The following is a 24073-nucleotide window of genomic DNA, read 5'->3' on the forward strand; positions in this document are numbered from 1 at the left end:
TAAAACAAGGGACCCAATTCAAGAGAAAAAATAGTTCTAACACAGGGGTGTCAAACTCGCATCGTGATGGTGGCGTCACATGACGTATCAGGACTTTTTTCCCCTTTGCTAAACCGGGCAGGGGCAGGGCCAGCATGTGATGCATCTGTGCTTCCGTCCATGAGTTTGACACCTCTGTTCTAACACCTAAATGTCCTTCCTTCCTTCCTTCCTTCCTTCCTTCCTTCCTTCCTTCCTTCCTTCCTTCCTTCCTTCCTTCCTTCCTTCTCCTACCAAAGCTGGAGATTGAGAGGTAAATCACAGATTGCACAAAAGTAGGTAGGCTGTTTCTGCATGGCTCTCATCTCTTTTTTCCATGAACGTTGTTTTGTCACAACATCTTACAATCTTACAAAACAGAAGATGCTCTCCAAAACTGAGGAAGTCTTTGAAGCAGTCATCTTGAACTTGAAGAACAGATCCAGAATAATCATTCAAATGAGGTTAAGACTGTTTGCACAGACCCTCTACAGCCCAGAAAATGGACCCATCACAATGGATATTATAATAATGGATATTGGAAGGTCACAATTTATAATTGGAATGGCATGCATTTTTATGGTATGGTAGAAGTAAGATACACATGTACTTTCATAGACATTATATAAGGAATGCATTGTTATTGGCATGGGAAAAGGTTAGAGATAAATACTATGTGAAAATACCAATAAAGTTATCAACAATGGAAGCTCTAATACACCCAAATATGCTTAACTTTAGAAATATTGTTAGATATAAGGAGTTATTAACATATAAGGTGGAATTGAAGGGGAAACAAGAATTGGAAGAACAGGGGATTGAGATGGATTGGTATATGTATATGTATATGTACATCCAAATACAAACAAGATATGAAAAAGATGTTAAACGATATGGTTTTCACTTAGAAAAGACAGAGTTGGATAGGATGCTCACAGGAACAGAGGAGAAATTCATTTTAAAAATTTATAATTTTTTACTTAGCATCGAGTTAGAGGAAGAACAAGTAAAGGAAACAATGATAGCTTGGGGAAAGAATTTTGGACATTCAATTGATTTAGATAAATGGCAACAGTTATGGGAAAGGAATTATAAATTAACAATGTCCACTGCATATAAAGAGAATCAATATAAAATGTTTTACAGATGGCATATGCCCCCTGAAAAACTGGCAAAAATGATTAAAGATAAATCAGCTAAATGTTGGAAATGTCACCAGTTACCAGGATCTTATTATCATATGTTCAGAAGCTAAAAACTATTGGAATAAAATTAAGACATGGTTATGGTTAATGACACAACAACGTATTGATTTAAAACTAGAACTGTTCCTACTGGGTATCCTTCCAGAGAAAATTAGCAAAGAAAATACTTATTTGATTATACATGTAATAACAGCTGCAAGGATAGTTTTTGCAAAAAATTGGAAAGCAGAGAAAATACCTCTGGAAGGAGAAGTAATTAAAAATGTTGTAGATTCTGCAGAAATGAATAGATTAACTTTGATGATTAAAGAAAGAGAGGATTCAGAATACTTTTAGATATGGGATCAATTTTACCATTGGTTAGAAAAGAGATATAGATAAGTAAATTAATAGCTATATAAAAAATGGTATAATTAAAATATTGTACTTTTGGAGAAAGGTAAAAATGAAGATAGAAGAAATAAAAAAAAGAAGATGAAGTCACGGAGAAAACACCAAGAGGTTGCATGGAAGGGAAGATTGATGTATTAAATGTTTGTTTGTGTATAGAATAAAAAACTTTTTTTTAAAAAAAATGGATATTACTTAACAGGAACCGGAGCTACCAGCATATGATAAACTACTACCTTGCTACCTTAAATATTATATATGCCAGCAAAATACTATTCAATTGTATGTTAAATAAAATTCTAGATGTGTGTGTGTCTGCTTTGTCATATTGTTCTTCCCCAGGGTGGGGCATCATGCATGCCCTCTTGTTGACAGTATCCCATTCTCAAGGTATTTTAGAATACATGTCACCCTACCACTTCTCTTTTGCCCTAGAAACACTACTCTCTCTATTTGCATCTTACATTTATATTCCAAATAGCCATATTTGTGTTATGGAACCCTTCACATATTAATTTTGTATCCTGCAGAGTCTGGAAAGGTTATGCCAACTCAAAAACAAATTAATCAAACATGATGGGGCAGAAGAAAGCCGGTATAACAGCCGTGGGCATTATTTTTACCCTTAAAATAAAAGAGGGGTCATTTAAAAAGCAGAACATTTTTCTGCCAGCCAGCTGTGACTTCTGTCAGGTGGAGCAAGGTTGATTTTTTTGTGGCTCACTGCTGCCCTCTGCCTAACATCTCTGGGAGAGCTTTTTACTCAGCTTTTTGTGACAGACAGCCTGCTGCAAATCAAATTTCACTTTCATAAAGTCATGAATCTAAAGCTGTCATTAAACAGATGGGATGGTGAGATTCAAAGACAGGAATGCCATGCTCTGTCTCTTAAAGGAAAGAAATTGCCTGTCTTACTGTATTTCAAAAGATATCCACACAAGACATAATAAGCAGGTACATGGTGTCGTGATTGTTCCCTGCACAATAGAAGATTTCCTTCTGCAGTCATAACACAGTTACTCAGTACTCCTCCAGAAGGCATCGTTGTGTTCTGCTACTTGACATCTTTATCAGCTCTGATGTAGCCATTGGTTTTTCTTATTTTTTTCTTATTCATTCTCGGGGAGCAAACCTCTCTGATTGGACCTCAGGGGACCTCCTTCCCCAATCACTCACACATTTTCCAATAATTGAAGAACAGAACTGTTGGGCCATACAGACTTGCTGTGAAACTTCTGAGCACATCCTTTCCAGCAGAGTTGTCAACATTTGCAGCGTTTCATGACAGGATATCGTGCACTGTATCAAAGTTCCATTTTATTAGAGATGTCATATTGGCACATCTGGGAAAACCTGAATCTGAAAGCTTCCAGGTTTTTCCCACCCAAAGGAAAGTTCAAGTTCCTGCCCAGCACCCAGATGTCCATCACATGGCCTAATCAAACCACCGTCTGAACTGGAGATACCTTCCAGTTCCAACCCTCCAGGTGCAGGGCAAGATGTCCTTGACTCCCTGAGAAAGGAATGTTATTTTGACTATATATCACCCATGCTCCATACAATCCCCTCTCCCAATTTCCCACAGTAATAAATGTGGCAGGCCTGAAGGCCCAATACAAAAGATGGCTTCCAGGCCTGACATCATGTTTCATAAGGGCCAATCAAGCTGACAATTAAAGCACATCTAATCCAACAATATATCTGGGTTGGCCAGTTAGATGCCTATAACAAGATAGGTTCTCCAGCAGCCAGCATTGAGAAGCATCTTTAATTTCATTTTAGGGCAAGGGTTCTCCTAAATAGCTAATACTGATCCCCAAGAAGTCTATATTACTACTATTATTCATAATACTATTAGTTAAAATAAATTGTTCATACAATAAAAATATTGGGGGTCGATGAACAATCTGAAACTTCATGACAGAGTTGATTGGCTGCAGAATTTGGGTAACCTTAAGGGTCCTGTTAGTATTCCATCTGGGTTTTTTTTTGTTTTGTTTGTTTAAAGACCAATATAGTGTAATTTTTTTCCTTTAAAGACCAGTGTAGTGTTATTCCACAAGAGTGGTGAACATGTACTATAAAAAGTCTGCCTAAACCTTGACTTGCATTTTAGACCAGGCATCCCAAAGACAGCGGCATGCAGAAACCAGGCTTCAAGTCATCCAAGTAGCACACTCATGTTGGCCATGGAAAGCAATCTCAGCAACAGAGGAAAGGGGGCAGGGAGTTGCTGCAGCCCCAAGTAACCAAAAAGAGCTGGGCAGATTCCAACCTTTGAGGATATCATCACCACAGTGGCTCCCAGTGTCAGAAACCATGCATTCAGTATGGCTTGTGCCAGCAGAGAATTGGAAATACTATTTTAACACTAGATCAACTAAATAAAAAGTTCGGGATCACCAGCTATGGGTTGGGAATGAGAAGGCTTCCGTAAGAAGAGTTGTCCTTAATAGTTTGTGTGGCATCCTTAGGCGCATATTACAGGGATAGGTGAATGACCCTGATAAACAGCTAAACCAACCAAACTGCATCCTTTTTCTTAAAACAAGCCAAATCATACCATGCTGGTGTTGTATTTCCAAAGCAACTGAAATTATACTAGAGTTCCACGTTTAAAGATGCTCACAAAATATTTCCGTTGGTCAAATGTTGATTTTATGTTTCTGCAACTGGCAGAATGGGGGGAAAAAATCAAATAGCACACTTTATATATTTTGCAAATATGGGCAAAACATTACAATCCTTTTGTTGCTTTGCTTTTATTTCAAGTAACAGAGCAAGTATATTCTAGAGAATTAAGTTTTATTTGCAGATAAAATTGGTGCATTTCAGAACAATCAATAGAAAAGATTATTCCCATCTAAGACGGAAGATATTTAAAGACTTTACTGTGTTTGCATTATGTTGCTCTTTTATTAGCACACTTTTCTTATTTCAATTGCCTGTTTCCACACACACACATACACATGCGCGTACACACACACAGCCACCGAAAGGCTCAGAATGGAAGTTCCACATGCCCAATCAAAAGCATTGTCAAGTACAACCTACAAACTTCTTTTCAAACTGAGATTCTAGTTTCGATGCCTTTCAGTGAAGCCACTCATAATCAAGGCTGTGTTTCTGTTTGAGCAACAAGCTTTCTCCTTTTTGTTCCTCCTCACTCCAGATGGACCCCAGGAGAAAAGCATCTTGTAGAGCATAAGGAACGCAGGTGGAGGTAAATGAATTCATCTAATACAGTGTTTCTTGGCATCAACAACTATAAGATCTGTGGTCCCAGAATTCCCCAGCCATCCCAGCAGGAATCCTGGGTGTTGAAATCTTAAAGCTGTAAAGGTTGAGAAACACTGATCTAATCCATGCTGCCCTGTTTGCTGATAGGTTCAGATGGATACACCCTATTGTTTTTACAATTATCTCCCAGAAGTTATCTTTTCATTACCTATCAGAATTATGGTTTACTACTTACATGTAAACTAAAATTATTTCTGACTGTAGTCCTCTGTTTTCAAATTGGGGAATCAGTTAAAAAAAAAAAAACACCTAAAAGAGACTTGCTTCTTAGAAGACTTGTATCAGACAACCTATCAGTTACTTAAGTAGGAATAACGTATTTCACAATTAAACATGAATGGACTGTTGGAATTACTCTAATTTAATTCAAGTTCTTTCTTAGAATACTACCAGTAAAGGTAGATATTTTACATAATCTTCAAGAGAAATATCTGCAGCAGGTGAAATGAGAAATGAGAAGGGTACTTTAAAAAGGGGACTTTCTTGTATCAAATGAGTTTGGATAAGAGGTAAAATGCAAAGCATTTTGAAGGCAAAAAAGTCATGATATGTCACATGACATCAACGTGACACAGAGAGTTTGACACCCGTGTGCTAGGTAAACAGGACTTTACAGATTACAGATTAACAGAGTTGGAAGGGACCTTATAAATCATCTAATCCAATCCTCCCCCACCAAGCAGGAGACCCTACACCATTACTGACAACAGCAGCCCAATCTCTTCTTGAAAGCTTCCAGTGATGAAGCTCTCACAACCTCTGAAGGCAAGTTGTTCCATTGGTTGATTTTTCTCACGGTCAGAAAATTTCTCCTTGTTTTTAGGTTGAATCTCTTCTTGATCAGTTTCCATCCATTATTTCTTGTCTGGCCTTCAGGTGCCTTGGAAAATAGCTTGACGCCTTCCTCTCTGTGGCAGCCCCTCAAATATTGGAACACTGCTATCATGTCTCCCCTGGTCCTTCTCTTCACTAGGCTAGAGCTGGGGTAAGTAATGAGACTTCACCCTGTCACATGGCACATGGCACCCTGTTGCATGCACCCTGTTGTGTCGTTCTCAAACCCAGGCTGTCATATTACAAGCTGACAAGGTCAGCATTTTTAAATCATAAGATTTAATTCAACAACTCTGGTCACTTCTTGGTTTAAGATTTTTCCTGTATATAACCACAGAATTGAGAGTTAAATTCCGCTCTTTCAGTTAGGACACAGCTAGATAGCCAGAATAAAATGTAGTCTACCAGTCCTGGAGCAGTCAGAAAAGGATGCTGGTTATAGAATATGCTGCCATGTTGGACTAGCTGCAAGCTGCTTCAGTACTGCTTTGGTTATAAAGCATGAAGCATGTCATTTAAAAATGATTATCATGCTGCCATTAGGGAAAGTTGATGATCAGCCCACAGACAGTTCCACAATAGGCATGAATGAATTTCAGGTCTTCCAACTTTGATTCAGCTTGTTTCATTCCACCATCCATTTTCACAATAAGAAAGAAAAACATGAAAATGTGCCTGCATTTTGGAATTTTCCAAGCGTGACCATTCCTGTGCATGCTTTGCCTTATACACCCATTTTCTGCAAGCAATTTTAACTAACACAGCAGATTTTGGTGTCTTATTTTCACCAACATATACTTTTCAATGCTTTTCTGGTATTGTACAACATTTTATTTTGTACAGAGATTTAATGGGAATACAGCACTTCAGTTCAAAGAATACAAACTTCAAAGAAAACTGAGTTTTGTGGTTCTTGAAGAAAATTACTATTCCAACTGAAATCTAAATTTTCTCTCTCATCACTTGTCCTAAACAATTTTGATTCCAGTCTGCTTTTTTGCTGAACAGAGTAGGCTAACATTTTAATTATTAGTTATTGCTTTTATTCCACATAGTAGAATATCATAAAAAATAGCAAAGTCCAAACTCTCAACTAAGCTATTTATCTATTAAGATAGTTTCTATGATTTATTGAATTTATATATGTATTTTAAACTCATTTTACAGTATTTGTACATGGAGGGAGAATTATATATCAAAGGGGAGTTTCGATTTTCTTCAAATGAATGAGAATATATCAAATGGGCAATCCACAGTCCACATTCCACATCCCTACTGGACAGAGCTGGCAGAGAAATCATTGTGATCTAAGGGCAGGTGCTGGGCAGATTTTAAAACAGGATGATGAGAGAGAGCTAAAATGGATATTGTTTTGATAACGTGCAGCTATTTAACTTGTTTTCCGCTAATTAATTACAAATGAGGAAATGAATCTTCTGGGATGAAGTGCAAAAAGTTTAGATACTTATATTTTTTGTCCTCAGCATCTGAGAGTACATCTTCAAAGACAAATGGAAATATAATCCCTCAGTGAGGCACTACCTTGAAGTGGTTGCAGGTTTTGCATGCTCTGAGGAGAATGAAAGCTATGACAGAGGTTCAACAATATGTACACGTCTCTTAGAGAAGCCAGACAAAGTGTGTCTCCCCCATAAACAATATGGTAGACGTAATGTACAGAAGCCTTTACTGGATCGGTCATCAATAAAGACTGTGCTAGGTCAATAAAGACTGTGCTGGGGGTTGGAATTCCTGAACATCTGGTGACAACTGGTGTATAGGACTCAGGACTGTTGCCTGAGCAACCAGGGCCAGTAGCTGCAAGACTGTTGGGAAAAAAAGGTGTTTATTCATTGCAAATATATGAGGACTGAAAACAAAGGTATAATGATTAGGTGTTGTAAATGAAGTTCAATAAAAAGAGGATATCGGAAAACAATTCGCTGGTTCTATAAAGAACAACATCTAGAATCAGAAATAGCAGAACAGGGGCTAAGCAGATCAACACCAATTTATAATATGAAATAAAGAATTTACAGTAGCAGAATTGGAAGAACTGTGAAGATTTACCCAGGGTAAAGAATCTGAAACCTTGCCAGAAGAAGTTCAGTTTGTAGAAGCAAACCAGAGAGATTGGGCAGTAGAGCATAGTTATTGAATTGTTTTCATTCTCAGACTGACATTCCCTGTCCTCACACTTCTCTTCAGAAAGAACAAAGCCCTCTAAGAATTGAAACAAATAATAACTGAGCATCTAGAACAGTACAAAACAACGGCAAAAGGTTGCTTGCACTGAATCTGATTACAAAAAAACACAACTAGCACAAAAAGTAAAAGACACCAAAACTATAATATCAAATATAAGCAACTGTTCACTGCAAGAAGCAAACCACTAAAATACAAAACAACATGGCTGCAGTTATAACTGAATACCTTGTATGTAAAAGAAGAAGAAGAACGACAAATGGAGCACCACCAAAATGAAAGACCAAGTTGGAAAATAAGGTCAGCAAAGCAAAGCAAAGAATACCTGATCAAGAAGCACCACCTAGAAATATGGAAGATCAAGGAAGGACTGGAGAAAATAAAGCAGCAGATTAAAGCTACAAGCCAAGAAATCAGGAGGTAAAGAAGTTTGAATTTCACACTAGAAGCTTTGACTAGACAGGCAGAACAGAAAAATAGTGACAATGAATCATGTCCTTTATCCATGCAGCAATGTTGATAGACTCTACTTAACAAGGAGCATAGATGAGCATGGAATGCTTCAAGTACCCCAGACAATTGAGGAAGAAAAAAGAGCATTGAAAGAATACCTGAAGGACAGCTAAGAAGATGCACTAAAACTAGTACACCATGAAGGCCTATTGAATACCGAAGAGACTAAACAGGGCTGCAAATGAAGAATAGAAAAGATACATGGCAGGGCAAAGCAAAACATGGCCAGTACACACACACACACACACACACACACACTTGCAGGTAAAGAAGACCAGGCCTAGAAATAGCTAAGGGCAGAAAAGTTCAAGAAAGAGACCGAGGGACTAATTCTGGCTACACAAGACCAAGCCTTAAGAACAAATGCATACAAAACCAGAATTGAGAAGACAGCAACAGATAGCAAATTCCACCTAGGGAAAGAAGCTAAAGAAATAGTGGACCACCTACTTGGCTGCTGCAAAAACTGGGACTTTACATCCAACAGATAAACGCCTGTCATATAACAGCCCAGACTTAAAATTGTTGATAAGAAAGACAAAAATGTCTGGATACTGGACAGTTGCAGTACCTGGAAGCAACAGAAGAGAAGATAAAAAACTGGAGAAAATTACAAAGGCCTGCAAACAGAAGTAGAACAACTGTGGTAAAAGAAAGCAAAGATACTACCAATAGTAATAGGTACAATTGAGTACAATCCCAAAATACTGAAGTACCATTTGAACACCATCAGCATTGACAAAATCCTCTTCAGTCAATTGCAAAAGGCAGCTTTACTCAGAACAGCTTACATCCTGCAACAGTAACTGTAACACCATCAAACAACAGCATCTGTTTATCCCAAGTCCTTGGAAAGGCCTCGATAAGTGGACAAAAATGCCAGATCCAGTCTAAACACTTGGCTGACTACGTGACCAACTAAATGATGTCTTTTATTTAAAAAAAAAAAAAAACTATGCAAACTTTTTTCCTAGCCAGGAAGAAAGTTTCCTTTGATTATTTGAGAGAGAAAACAGATTACAGAAAACAGATCTCTTTTCATGGTATATTGTGAGGTAATATTTCCTCCTCCCAATTTGTAATTAATCAGAGGAAAACAAGACATAAAGCTGAATGCAGCTGAAATCTATATAACAAGTGGACATGCAGATTGATCTGGAGTCTCCAGGAAAAACAGTCTCATGCAAAATAACCTATATTCAAATAAAGGACTATAGGAAACTAATATTCTACTAAAACTTCATGTGCATTATTTTCTCAAGATTTTTGTAACAGCCATTTACAGTAAATCAGTTTGTTGCTACCTGCACCTTTATTAGCTGTACTGCAGCTTATAAGAAAAAGAGAGAAAAAGACGGAGTGCCTTAAAGTCACTTAAAAAGGTCACTTATAAAAGAAATGTGATCTAGAGACTTTCTGATCTACAGCTGCATTGCTTAGCTTCTATTAACTCTCCAATCTCATCTTCACACTAGATAAAATATTCCAAAAATTTATTCCTTTCCACATCCAGTTCCTCAGTTTCCACCTCATATTGCTTTATGTTGATAAAGTACTGGACAAAATAATCCCCCAGCGCTTCCCTGATGCACTCATCTTCTCGGAGAGCCACAAGAGCATCTTCCAGCTTCAGAGGGATCATGCCTGCTTTCGTCAGAGTGGAACTCTGGGCCTTCCCTGAGGTCTCCTGGAAAGTGAGCTTTCTCTTTACCCCATCCAGACCTGCTGCGATTGTAGCCGAGAGCACCAAGTAAGGGTTGGCTGTGGCTGAGCCCAGTTGATTTTCTATCCAGGTTCCCTTGTCACCATGATTTTGGATGTTAAATGCACAGCTGTTGTCATTCCATGCTCCCTTGGCAACCACAGCCTCTTTGGAGCCTTTGCTACACCCACTATAGCATTTGCGGCAGGTGACAGTGGGGGCCATCAGGCAGCTGAGAGCTGCAGAATGCATCAGTAACCCAGCCAGCCAATTCTTCCCTATCTCAGTTAGCTCTTGGGCTCCAGAAGCAAACAAATTATGCTGTCTGCTGCTGTCCCAAAGGCTATGGGTCAGAATGCCAGAATTATAGAATCCATCCTCGGTGAAAAAACTGGCAATATAATTGTACTTTTTGGCTACTTCTTTAATGCCTGTCCGAAAAGTGAAGGCACTGTCCGCTGCACCCAGGCCAAACTCTGGGTGAAAAGAGATCTCCATCTGGCCAGGCCCAGCCGAGGATGAGAAGCTTTCAATGTTTGCCCCAGCATGATACATGCCATCCATGAGTTCCTGGATGAAGGACTGGTCATGATTGCTGAGTAGGGTGGCAGCGGGAAAAGAGATTGTCTTTGAATTGACAATTTCAGCAATGCCATAGATGCAGAATTCATAAGTGAAGGCAGAATACAGCGCAAAGCCGTTTTTCTGGAGCTGATTCAACTGCTGCTTGGCAATGTGCCGGGGCGATGTCAAGAGAGGGTTTCCCATCACCATAAAGGGATCGCAGATCACTCTTGCTGTTTGTTCCACCCATGGCAAGATCCGGAATGTTGATAAATCGGGTCTCAGGATGATGTCGCAGTTAAAACTGCTTGCAGGAACGTGGCATGTCTCACGGTCCCTTGGATTCAGGGTCAGTTCAAGGTAGCCTTTTGGCATGGCAACCCCATTGATTGCTTTGGTCTAAACAGAAGGAAGAAGAACATATGGCTGTGCTTTGGATGGATTAAATAATCCCTAAGTAGCACTATCACATTGACAGATTACATTTCTGAGGAAGTTTCAGAAGGAACCATAACCAATTGTCCAAGAGAAAAGCCATACACTGTAGATTTTCAATCAGAAACTTCTTTCAGCCAAGCATGGAAGGCATTAGGAGTTGACATGGGATGTGTGCATGTGTGTTTGTATGTGTATGCTTGTATGTGTTTGTCTGTATATGTGGGGTGGAGAGACAAAAGGCTCAATAAACTAGCCATAATGTTGCTAAGAAAGGGACCTCAGGCCTCTGGGTCCAGACCCCCCACAATCAAGACAGTTCCTAAATGACCTTCAGAAAGTAGCAAATGATAGGATGATGACATAAGTCTGATAACACACCAGCTAGAATGACCACAGTGTTGCATTATGGAACTAATGCTGCTCACTACATTTTTGAGAAAGAATACCAAGAATCAGCAACAGGACCAAGCTTCTCTGTGAATTCATTTTAATTTATGATTTTATTTTTTAAAAAACGTGTTCAGCTACGAAGAACCTGAAGCAAGTTCAATTTCATTGTTGCCTTAAGTGCTTTCTGGGTAGAAAGGAAGATTAAAAATGGAAATAATAATAATGATGATAATGATGTTAACAGTGTTGCAATGTTATAAGTGAATTTAAAATTTGAGTTTCCACATGCCCTAGAGTATTTCATTTCTGAAGGCTTATTCTGTTGTATTTGCTAATATTAGGGAGGTAGAAACAATCTTAAAGGAGGGAATGGCAGTGAAGAGAAAAGGAATATTAGCTGTGTATATCACATCTGAAACAATACCTTTGTAATTTTTAATGAGATCCTGCCTAAGATCATTAAGTCAAGAGTATAAAATTACTTTCCAGCACCATTTTCTCTTTGAAATCTTTTGTAATGTCCTCCCTGAAATGAAAGATGGTGATAGTAATTTAAATTTTATGGAAATTCTTAAGAAATCATCTAGGCTAACTATGATGGAACTGTTTCCATCAAATTTGGAATGGTATGTAGGAATGAATTTGGGAGACAGGGAGAAAAGCTACAGCCAGAGTAATGGGCAGATAAAAAGATCCTTAGCCCACAGCAAGAATTTGGGCATGGCAAATATTGCAGAAAGATCCCTCCCTAGTTTCTTGGGCTGTAAAGGTAAAGGAAGAGATATGTACTTTCAGACTTGCAAGATTCTCTTAATGTAATCTCATAATAAAATAGATGTAGTTCATATGCATGTGCTTCTTGTCTGTATCACCCTGCATGTCTGATAAAATTTTACCCAATAGACCACACCAAAAAATGGCAGTACGCAGTGAATTGGTAAGACATCCAAATGTCTAAGAGTACTACAGACTTGTAAAGGCCATTCTATATACAATAAAGGTTTTTTCCCCATCAGCTTACAAAGAATATCTTACTGCTAAGTCTGAATTTAAAAACAAAGATTTTAAATTCGCTGTTCTTGGCCTTTGAATAATATTTGGGAGCGAGTGAATACTTGATTGAACGTAAAATAGGTTGAACCATTGCAGATGTGTTTTATTGCGAGATCTTTTAAACCTTTTAACACAGCCTGTGTAGCAGCAGAGTGCCTGACATTCTGAGCATTATGATTCAAATTGCAAAACTAGTTAAGCCAGGTAAAAAGGGACCGTGTGAAAATATTGGCAATATACCGTAGACATTAAGTGGCTTTGGAATGAAGCAATTCCCTACAGCATCATTTATCAGTACTTGGCAAAATGCACCCCCCCAAAAAAATGCAAATGATCCCAATCCACTACCTGTTGTGTTGTTTCCGAAACTGAGCAAGTAATGCTTATCTTACAGTGTGCCCAGTGTAAATTAATCTTGAATTTAGTAGCAACAGCATGTTGATTGCAAAATGCATTAGCTGAATCACAGAACAAGCCACGTTGGGAGAGATAAATTGTGAAAAGGTGCATGTTGTTGACCTTTGAAAAAGGAAAGCTTGCACACTGTTTTGTGTTCCCAACAGTTTGGTAAAAGACTGTCTGTTTCACAGAGTATAAAAGACAACCACCTTTTGAATGTGACCTCAGGTCCCTCGGCACAACACAAGGACAGAGGCACTAAAGCAGGCCACACATTTGAGGAAAAACCTTACCTTGACCTGGAAACCTCACCACTCCAAATCTGTGTGGTTATCAAAGAAGATGCTGCACTGCCTATTTTCTACCAATGCAAGGAAACATCTATATGTTTTTTTCTCTCTTTCTTGTGCTAAAAAATGCTTTCTAGGGTGTTTCTCTCAATGGGAGTGGACAGAGTGGCCTATTGAACATGGCAAAATCTTGCCAGCCCAACAAATAGTAGCATAAATTCAGTACTTGAGCACAGTGAGTCTACCCATCATTTTGGTAATAGTTTTGTAGTAGTGCACAAAGTAAAGCTCAGGCTGTAGAGTTTTATTTCACCTTCTAAAAATAGCACCAGTAATAAAAATCATCATAGTGTTATTCCGTAGTTAACCATACACCAATATACAGCAAAACCATCAGGTATGGCCAGTATTATCATTAACGTCATGGTGTAGCTGCCATATTGTCAGTGCTAGGCAGTTTGGTCTAGTGGTTAAGGCACCAGACTAGAAACCGGGAGACTGTGAGTTCTAGTCCCACTTTAGGCATGAAAGCCAGCTGGATGACTTTGGTCCAATCCTCTCTCTCAGCCCAACCCATCTCACAGTGGTTTTGTTGTGGACAAATTGTAGGAGGAATGACTATTAGGTACATTCGCTGCCTTAAGTTATTTATAAAAATAATGGAGGCAAGATAAAAATAAATGTATGAGTGCACATGCGTAGAAGATGGAATACATGAGAGCTCCATAAAACAGGCCATAAAGATATAAGGATTGTTCTAAGAAATGTTAGCCGCTACACATGTGGAAAAATACAGAATGAAGTTTACTATGAAAATAGGAATGGTTCTGAAAACAAGAAAAACTTCTCAGAACAAGAGATATTTCCCATGTGAACTGAATGAGGCAATGGCATTCTGATGGAAAAGTACTAAGCAGTAAGAAAAGACTGCCACACTGGGACAGGCCAAGCTTTGCTGGAAATTATAATATTAGGAAGAAATTATAGTGTTTAGGAGCTGTTACACAGAATGAGGTACTGTGCATACTATTCAATTCTCCTGAAATCCAGCTTTGCTAGCTAGATTGTGAATTGGGTATGCACAGTTGTGTGACCATGACTTAATAGAGCTTTTAATTCGGAAAGTGAATTACAAAGCTGTATTCCTGCTTCTTCGTGATCTAAGTCTCTAGATAAATAAGAATAAAAAGTAATCCTATCGTATTTTATGACTCTTGGTATCACAGTAGCAGCAATAATAATAGTATTTTAAAGTAATGATTTATATTTCCATGTCAAATTTAATTTTCTTAAGATGGCATTAATTCAAACAAGTATAAGTTATTTTAGAAAACTGAGCTGGGCAAACACACACAGAATGACTACCAAAAATATTAGCTTATTATCTTTTAGCAGTACTAAATTCCATGGAAAACAGTTGATATCTGTTAATGCCTAAATGACATCAGTGAAATACAACATATTTAACCTTAAAGTTGAAAGAACAGAGCCTAATGAAGCAATAGCTAAAAACAAAATAAAGTAAAATGTATTTTTTCTACAGTTCAAAGAAAATATAGCATGGAAGCAAATGCCACTGCATTTCTAATTGTATTAGCATATTTTTATGTTCACTGAATGAAACCTGAAATATTCATGATAAGAATTAAACAAAAATGTTCCCTATAAACTGCCTATGCTGGGTATTGCAGAAACAACCTGCAAAAAAGCTACTGGTGATCTCTATTTTCCATAGAAAAATTACCGAATAATGTGACCTTTAATTGTTGCTTAACAAAATAACTAATACTATACTACAGTGTTACAATTTAAACCATTATGCATTTCTGTGGTATGATTTGATTGGATTGAATCACTCAGTAAGTTTTGGGTTTTTTGTCACTAGTGTAATTCACATGCTGTCCCTTTAGTATCTGGCTGTTTGCCTTGGACCCTTGAAATTTTCTAGGATCAGATCAAATCGGTGGTGAAATCCAAATTTTTACTACCGGTTCTGTGGGCGTGGCTTTGTGGGTGTGGTATGGCTTGGTGGGCATTGCATGGTGGGTGTGGCAGGGGAAGGATACTGCAAAATCTCCATTCCCACCCCACTCAAGGGGAAGGATACTGCAAAAATCTCCATTCCCACCCCACTCTGGGCCCAGCCAGAGGCGGTATTTGCTGGTTCTCCGAACTACTCAAAATTTCCGCTACCAGTTCTACAGAACCTGTCAGAACCTGCTGGATTTCACCCCTAGATCAAACCAACCTTTTCTTAAGGTAATCAATTTTTTAAAAAAGATATATCTGAGGAAGAAAAGCTTAGATGAGTAAAAAGAACCCACGTTGCCAAGTTGCATGAATTAAATTTTCTTAATAATAGAGGGAGAGAGATGAATAAAACATATTTAGAAAGTTCTTGGTCAACCTAAGGGCATACTGCAATAACAAAGGTTTGCAGAATAGCAAAAGGACGGCCACTGAGCCCAGGAAACAGGAAAAGAATACAAACATACCCGGAAAAAGCGAGAAGGGATGCTCTTGGATCTTGACACACCGTGGATATCTGTGGTTTCAAACCTGACAAAGTGGACATTGTCCCTTGCCATCTGTTCCTCGATGTGCTCTATCTCAGAGGTGAAGTGAAGAAAACTCTCACTGCCCAGTTTCTTCCCACTGGAATCTCTTCTGGATTCTTTTTCTTTAAATGAAAAATTAAAATGCAATCACCATGTGGCAGGATTTAAATATTTGACATTAACGTATCTTTCCGACACAATATTTGAGAGATGGATGCCCTTAAGAATCTCAAGGATTCACCCTGCTTTGAATTCTGGGTTGGAACGAAGGGTACATGTCTTAAGACTGAATGATGAACATTTACACGAGAAGGAAGCTAGCAAAAAACATAAATAATAGGACTGTGCAAAGAGTTCAAAAGAGATCCTTCTCAAACTCATTGGCCCAAGTAAGGTGCTCCTCCTTGAAGTGTTAATGTTGCTGCTTCCTTTGGAAGACTTGGCTTGGTTTTCCCTACTACCTATGCACCTGTGCTGCCAGTTCCAATAGTGTTGACTTTTCATGCACACACTTGTTTGTTGGTTTGTAAAATCTATATAGCTACACTTCTCATACTTATGACAAAGATATGCAGGCATGTCAAGAAAGCCTTTAAAGCAGCTGTTCTTCTTCTGAACAAGCCAGTCACTTTAATACTACTGGACTTCGAGAATAACTCAATCCAAATATTCCGGGTACCCCAATAAGAGATTTTTGTATGTGTATGTGATTTTCAAATAAAACCAAGCTTGGAGTACTGCAACTGTAGTTGAGCCTATGACTTTCCCCAATTTTACACCCTTTTTGGGCCATAGTCATTAAGTGAATACCACAGTTATTAAGCAAATCCATAGTACCCAACGGACTTTTTATTTTGCCAGAAACAGGAAGTAAGCACCAGTTTCCAGCAAAAAAAGTTATAAATCTCAGTCATGTGACTGCAGGATATAGCAAATTGTAATATAGGCTGATTGCCAAGTGTTGGAATTGTGATCGGGTGATCATATAAGGGGAGGTGGCTGTCGGAAATTTGAATGGTTGCTAAGTGACCACTTACAAATCAAGGATTACCTGCAAATATACTATGCTATACATTGTGGAAGCTCACTGAATTAAAATTGAGGTGGATAAAGGGGAAGGGAAAAGGAAATATATAAAATAGACCTATGACAGCTAATTATGCGAACCAGTGTTCTCACTGGAGATACAAATTACAAAGATAAATTATCCTTCTTTCGACATATTATACAAAGATCCAGCTTTCTGGGAAAGGCTTTAATCCCAGAAAAGGTGGAAAAAAAACTGAAGAAGAGGACAACAGCAAGGTGGACAAATTCAGTTATTGTGGCAATGAGGGCACCATTTGAAGACCTGAAAAAACAGGCTAGGCATAGATCATCATGAACAAAACTTATCTATGTGATTGATAAAAGAAAACACAATTTTGATAGTACCTAATCAAGCAAAATTAATCAATTTTAATCCCAATTTTCCAAGATAGTAAATCCACAGATTATTTGAGGGTCTAATTAATGATCTGCTGACGATAAAAAGGGAAATACTAGTCTTTTTTATGCTTTCTGACCTACTAGTTCTATTATTCATTAGATTCTTTTATGTGAAAGATCCATAGGATTCTTTCCACACAGGAGCTAATTAAAGCTACCACATTTTGCTTCCCACACAATCTAGAGTGGAAATGGAATCTCCTATATCGTCAAAACTGGAATGTAATAGGCTTTTAAGAGAATTTCAGTAAGAATAGCCAAATGACTTGAGAGCCATACAATTCTTCTTTGATATATCTCTTATAAGCCTTTTTTGCTAGAAACCCAGGGGTGAAATCCAGCAGGTTCTGACAGGTTCTGGAGAACTGGTAGTGGAAATTTTGAGTAGTTCGGAGAACCGGCAAATACCACCTCTGGCTGGCCCCAGAGTGGGGTGGGAATGGAGATTTTGCAATATCCTTCCCCTGCCACACCTACCAAGCCATGCCCACCAAGTCACACCACGCCCATCAAGCCACACCCACAGAACCAGCAGTAAAAAAAATTGGGATTTCACCACTGAGAAACCAGTCACTCCTTAGAAAGATGGGTGGCATATACATTTAATAAATAAATAAAATATATTCCATCTTTCCCCGAAAATAAGACATGTCCTGAAAATAAGACCAATCGGGCTTTTCAGGACATGTGATAATATAAGCCACCCCTGCAAAATAAGTCCCCCCACCAACTATGTGCCCCACTCCCCCTGCCGGGCATGACAGGGCTCCTGCCCCTCGCTTAGCCACCCGCCCCCACCCGCCCCCTTTAGGTGCAATTTGGGGGTGGCAGGTGGGGCGGGGGAGAAGCATCTCGCTTCTCCCCTGCCCCACCTGCCACCCCTCTCAATAAAGAGACAGTGGGGAAGGAAGCAGCCAGGCTGCTGTTGCCATTGGGGTGGGCCGCGTGGGCCACGAGATTCATGTCTTACCTTTCCAGCACCATCATGTTCGTTGCCGTTCTGTCCAGGGAGACCCATTGTAGAAAAAACTTTCTCGCGAGTTCAGCCAAACTCCTTGAACTTGCGAGAAAGTTTTTTCTACAATGTGTCTCCCTGGACAGAAAGACAAGGAACATGATGGTGCTGGAAAGGTAAGACGCATGTCTTGCGGCCCAATGTGGCTGACCCCAATGGCAATAGTAGCCTGGCTGCTTCCCTTCCCCACCATCTCTTTATGGAGAGGGGTGGCAGGTAGGGCGGGGGAAAAGCGAGATGCTTCTCGCCCGCCCCACCTGTCACCCCCAAATTGCATCCTAAAGGGGGCAGGTGGTGGTGGGTGGCTAAGTGAGGGGCAAGAGCCCTGTCATGCCTGGTGGGTGATGGGTGGGAGAAGAGACAGCAAGGGGAGCCACATCCCGCTCCACGTGTCTTACTTCTCCCCCGCCCCACCTGCCAGAAACGAGTCTTTGTGAGACTCATCGTGCCACTGCCACCGTCTCGTAGAGCAGGACTCTGCAAGGCTTGTGCCATTGCATGCAGGAATTGCAGCATAGCCACGAGTTTGACATACTGGCACAGCTGTGAACGGCAGGATGCCAGCTGTGTCGGTATGATGAAGCTCATGGCAGTGCTGCAGTTTGTGCATGCAACGGCACAAGCCTTGCAGAGCCTGCTCCATAAGGAAGCAGCAGCGGTGGGAGATGTCAGGGCAGCGGCCAACGCAAAGAATGGGGAGGGGAGGCGACGGCAGCAACAGGACATCCAGTCCCACGTTTACCACCTCCTGCACCTCCAAAATAATAAGACCCTCCCCCCCCCCGGTAATAAGGCCAAGCCCTTATTTGGGGGGTCAAAAGAAAATAAGACCCTGTCTTATTTTCAAGGAAACGCGGTATCTACCCTTGTTGAAAAATCAGAAGGAGCCTGATAGCACCTGTTCTGACTAACACCAAAAAAACTGTAAACTTTTGTGAGCTGCAATTCAATTAAACTATACTGATGTAGTACTTAAACTGAGATGAGAAGGGGAGCAGGAAGGGGGTCCCAGGTTGATTATATAGATGAAGGTTATCTTTAAGACACATTACAAGTAACTTATTAATTAAAATTTTAAAGTGTAAAGAACTCATTGCATTTGTAAAGACCTTTTGAGATTTGAAATCCAAAGATACAGTCCACCAGGTCTCATCATTTAATTTCACATCAATATTAGCCCCAAAGCTTCTCTGAGGAGAGGAAACAGTTCAGATCAGGTATTCTGAAGGTTGTTTTTTTTTTTTTTAACAAATCATGGTTCCCTGGGTTTGAGAACTGACAGCAACACAACTCAATGCCCACCAAACAAAGAAGAAAAGCTAACCCAGGTTTCTTCTCATTTCTATGCCTCAAAGCCAGCCACTCTCTAATTGTTAATGGCACAAAGAACACACATGCATAGACACTACTCTTCCTCAAGAAAGATATAATGTTAAACAGAATGATTAAGATCCATCTGACATGTGCAAATGTCATTGCCAAATTGGAACCCATAATTCTCCAGCATAGGTTCTGTACTATATAGTGGCCAGGTGAGAATCAAATCTTTGCAATGGCACCTAATAGTCCACACCATCTCACTCTATCTTTATACTGCAATTTGCTCCCATTTTAACAGATCTAATACTGTTTTGACACTAATTTTCCTTATAATTTCCTTATTGTGGTTTATCATTTTCTTTTATATCTCCTTATAGATATGACACTGGTTTTGAATGGAGGTAGCATATAATGCCATAGTATCGATTACTGCAATCTTATTTTTAATTGCATGCTTAGCTGATAATAGCACAATCCCTCTATTTCACATGGGACTTAATGTGCTTACCAGATGTGGGCTCAAAGTTAGTAGGTGGAGCTCTGACCACTTTTGGAAAAGGGGTCTGTTGACTCCCAACAGATTGTTCCAAATCATCCCTTTCTGACGGCTCTTTCTCCAACCCAGCAGAATTGTAACCCAGTTGGGGCTTTCCTCCTTGCCCTGATCCATGCGTATGCACAATGGGAACTTTCTGGTCAGTGCCTCCTAAATGAGGAGGAAGAGTTTCCATGCATTGACATTGTTCCTCCCTAGACTTCAGAAACGGACGACAAGAGGTAGCCCTGAGTTCAGTGCTGTCCCAGGTCCAGTTGCTTAACAGGGGACTCTCTTTCAATACACTCTTAAACTCTTGCGAAGTTTGGTTAGGTATGCCAGGCTCCAAAACAGACACGTCTTTGCTGTCTTCTTTTTCCTGGGTTGCTATAGGATGATCCCCGTCCATCTCCTCTATCGGGTGGAACTTATTCCCATCCCGCACTGAGTGAGTTTTATCTTCGTGTGACGCTATTTCAGAAGTCTCCTGGCTTCTCCTCGTGTCTAGCCACCCCAGTTGCTCATCTTTGCTCTCTACGTCTGCTTCAAATGTTTGATTTTTTCTACCAAAGGATTCTACACCCCTGCAATCTTCTGAGTCATCTCTGCACGATTCTTCTTGGCTATGTGATAAGCCTTCTTTTACCTGGAAATCTTTGGGGAGGGTCTCACCTGCTTCCTGCAATTGAGGAGGTTTATCTACATACAGCTCCTGCATTTCTTGATTAAAAGAGTTTGCGTCAAGAGGCTCCTCCATTGTTTCACGTTCTGCTGCCGAGAGCTGTGTCCCACTGATCTTGCTTCTTTGTCTGCTACTCAATCCACACATACGGTTGCCATCAGTTTCCTCATCGTCAACTCCAGCAGACGTCTGCAAAAATCAGAAACTCTTTTTGTTCAGAAAGCTTCAATTAAATGAAATATGAAATTAGACTATAATGCTTCGACCGTGAAATGAGACCTGTGAATAATATGTGTATACCACACATTCTAAAAGGTCACATTTTAGTCACAATGACTTAAAATATAAAACATCATCTACTCAAAGGCTTCCCCTTGAATATAATTTAAATATTTAAATAATGTGTCCCTTATTTTTTTTTTTCTTGATTATCTTGAATTGGCAGATTATAGGCAAACTAGCCTTTCACTTTATCAGCACAAATACTCCTTGTGGAAAACCAAACTTCCTATGATCTTACAATGATTTTTCTTAAGAAAAAGGAAAATGCCTCTTTTGTCTGATATGTAAACGTCAATTCAACATCCTCAATCCAAGTCTGTGCTGCTCATAAATGCATGCACAAACCAGTGCTACCATCTAGCTGCTGGGATTAAATACACCGCATCTAATAAAAACAAACCAGTGCATTGATTTAATTGTCTTTCACTCCCTTCCCTGCCAAAATGCCAACCTGTGGAACTGTAAAATTTTTTAAAAGGCTGAGAACATACAATTGCTCAAGACAATTTTCATTTCTCTTTCATCGTAAATGTCAAGGTTAAGCTTGGCCTTGAAAAAAAGATGCTAGAATTGAACTCAGGAGAGCCCTGACATAGCTTAAGCCTCAAATATGTTTGCTATATTGCAAAAGTATATCCAGACAATAGAAGATGTCTTTTTGCTTTGTTTTTACAATTGGTAACAGCAGCCAACCTTTGCAGGCTTCACAAAGCTAAGCTGCATAGGACTTGGATAGAAAACAACCAGGATGTTGCAATGCTATAAACTGAAATGAAAAGTGAAAACAAGTATGACAAACCTCTTCTTTTTTATATATAACTTTTATTGAAGACATTTTAATGGGATAAAAACAATTCCAAAGTTAGAGAACAAACAAAGAAAATAAGGAAGAGTAGTGAATAAGTAAAACATGGGAGAAAATAGAAAGAAAAGATTATAAATAAGCAGCTTCTGATCTTTTTGACAGTTTGTATTTTACCCTCTCTAAGGTTATATCCCAATTTCCTTCTTTTTCATAAATTATCCCTTCTAAATGTTCAAACCCATAAATCACAAGTCAACCACACTTCCATAAGGGTTTCTCTTCTGTGTTGTAGCCAAGAAAAGTCGAAGGACATACCCTTGAATTCACCAGAATGTTTCACTTGAATGTTTGATTTCATAGTAGAAATATTGGATGGGATTTGTTACATTGCATGGTATCTCCGCCAAGTCATACTTTCTCAAATGGGCAGTTCGCTTTTTGAAATGTTGTATACTGGTTTAGCAGTAAACAAAATCCCAGTGTGAACAGTCCATTCAAAATTGCATGAATTGATGGCAATATCATGTGACAAGCTGAATAAAACAAGCTGAGAATAAATTCACAATAGTCAAGTAAAGAACATAAGTTTTATCTTTCAACATCATACAAGTTCCAGATAATCCAACATTCTATCTCCATCAGTTTAAAGCAACTATCTGGACGTATCTTAACTGCTTAGAATCTAAGCCTTAGATCCTTTCTTTATGTGTCTCTGTCTCTGTTTCTCTATCTCTGTCTCTGTCTCTCTGTGTCTCTCTCACATACCTAACACACACACACATATACACACACTTTATAAAACCAGTACTGTCATGGATATAGAAAGTTTGTGTTGTGGATCTGAAGCAATGATAGTTATTTAAATATATTTTCTGTCAACCTTATCATTGTATCATCTTGGAGTAGTTAACTTTTCCAATTTAGCACAAATAATCAGCTGGCACAGGGGACTTTAAGAGACTTTCAGCTTCAAACAAAAAGGTACTTCAGCTGCTTGCTGAGTATTCCCCATAATAGATAGCTCTAATTTTGCCTATTTGCCAGATTCAGATTCAAGACAAGAAGAAGTGGGATTTGTGGCTGGTTAAACTCTTCTCCACCATTGCCTACTAAAACTTTATTTTAGGAGGAAGCTCACATCAGTCTATATCAAATTATTTAGTAATATAAACATACTCCATCTTTGTGAAGTACTAATGCTCAAGAGAGGAGAGAATAAAAATATTTCTCCTGGTCATTTTTTTCTTACCTGATAGCTGAAGGTGTCTTTCTCCATCTTCTCCATCTACACATTTTGGTTGCATCCCTCTGTGATTTCAGTTGGAAACGTGTCCTCAGAATTTATAGATGTTCCCGTAATGAAGATGAGTTAGCACAGAATTTCCAAGAGTTTCCCTCTTTTTGAAGGCTCTGTTAATAATGAATCTGGATGAGGGAGGACAAAGCTCTTTAATAAATAAATAAATCTCATGAGTGTACATTTCTAGAATTGTTTGGAAATAGTCACCTGATAAATGATAGGTAAACAACTACAGGAAACACAAAACATTTGCTTCACTCTTTTTTTTTCCCAGCAAGACAGTGGGATTGTCTTGCTTTCTTCTGAAACACAACATATTGTTTGAAAGATTATAATTAAAATGCTGTTGAACCCAGTATTACAACAACCATAACAAAACAAAAACAAAAACAAAAAACCATGGCCACAGAGGCAGCTTCTATCCCTTGTTAATGGTGCTCGAATTTGGTGGGTCTTGTTTTGCTCAGCACTTTCTACAAAGCTTTCAGAATTGTGTTGAACAAACACATTTGCATTGTCGTGGCTTTTCCCTCCATTGTGGATCGAGGTGAGGCATCACTGAAAGCAGGTTGTTAAGTGAGCACTGGGGACATGTGCATTTTGTTAACTAACTCAGCAGAATAAACATGAAATCTGAACACTTTAACAAAGTAATTTGGGGAGCTAAAGACTTGTTTCCATTTACTTGATCACCACTGGAACAGCAAATGTGTTCTGATGTCATATATAGTTTATAACATGTGAAATTGAAGAGTGCCTGCTTCATATGAGATGAGAACTCACCATA

The 24073-nt window shown here is 39.0% G+C and overlaps 1 protein-coding gene across 2 annotated transcripts; it reads right to left on the reverse strand.

Moving 5' to 3' along the window:
- Positions 1 to 5251: 5251 nt before the first annotated feature.
- On the reverse strand, positions 5252 to 23399 carry LGSN (lengsin, lens protein with glutamine synthetase domain). Of its 2 annotated transcripts, none has more exons than XM_034436687.3 (4): positions 23236 to 23399; positions 20890 to 21088; positions 15797 to 15981; positions 5252 to 11130 (listed from the first exon to the last, which is right to left on the reverse strand). In XM_034436687.3, the coding sequence occupies exons 1-4, from the start codon at positions 23269 to 23271 to the stop codon at positions 9937 to 9939; spliced, it is 1614 nt and encodes a 537-aa protein (XP_034292578.2). In that variant the 5' UTR covers positions 23272 to 23399; the 3' UTR covers positions 5252 to 9936. The 2 variants fall into 2 exon arrangements, with proteins under 2 accessions (XP_034292578.2, XP_087738596.1); XM_087882470.1 differs by having other exon boundaries at positions 20191 to 21088.
- Positions 23400 to 24073: the final 674 nt, after the last annotated feature.

This window comes from Pantherophis guttatus, chromosome 1 (assembly GCF_059756535.1).
Source record: "Pantherophis guttatus breed Tessera chromosome 1, ASM5975653v1, whole genome shotgun sequence".
In the NCBI taxonomy this organism is placed as follows: Eukaryota; Metazoa; Chordata; class Lepidosauria; order Squamata; family Colubridae; genus Pantherophis; species Pantherophis guttatus.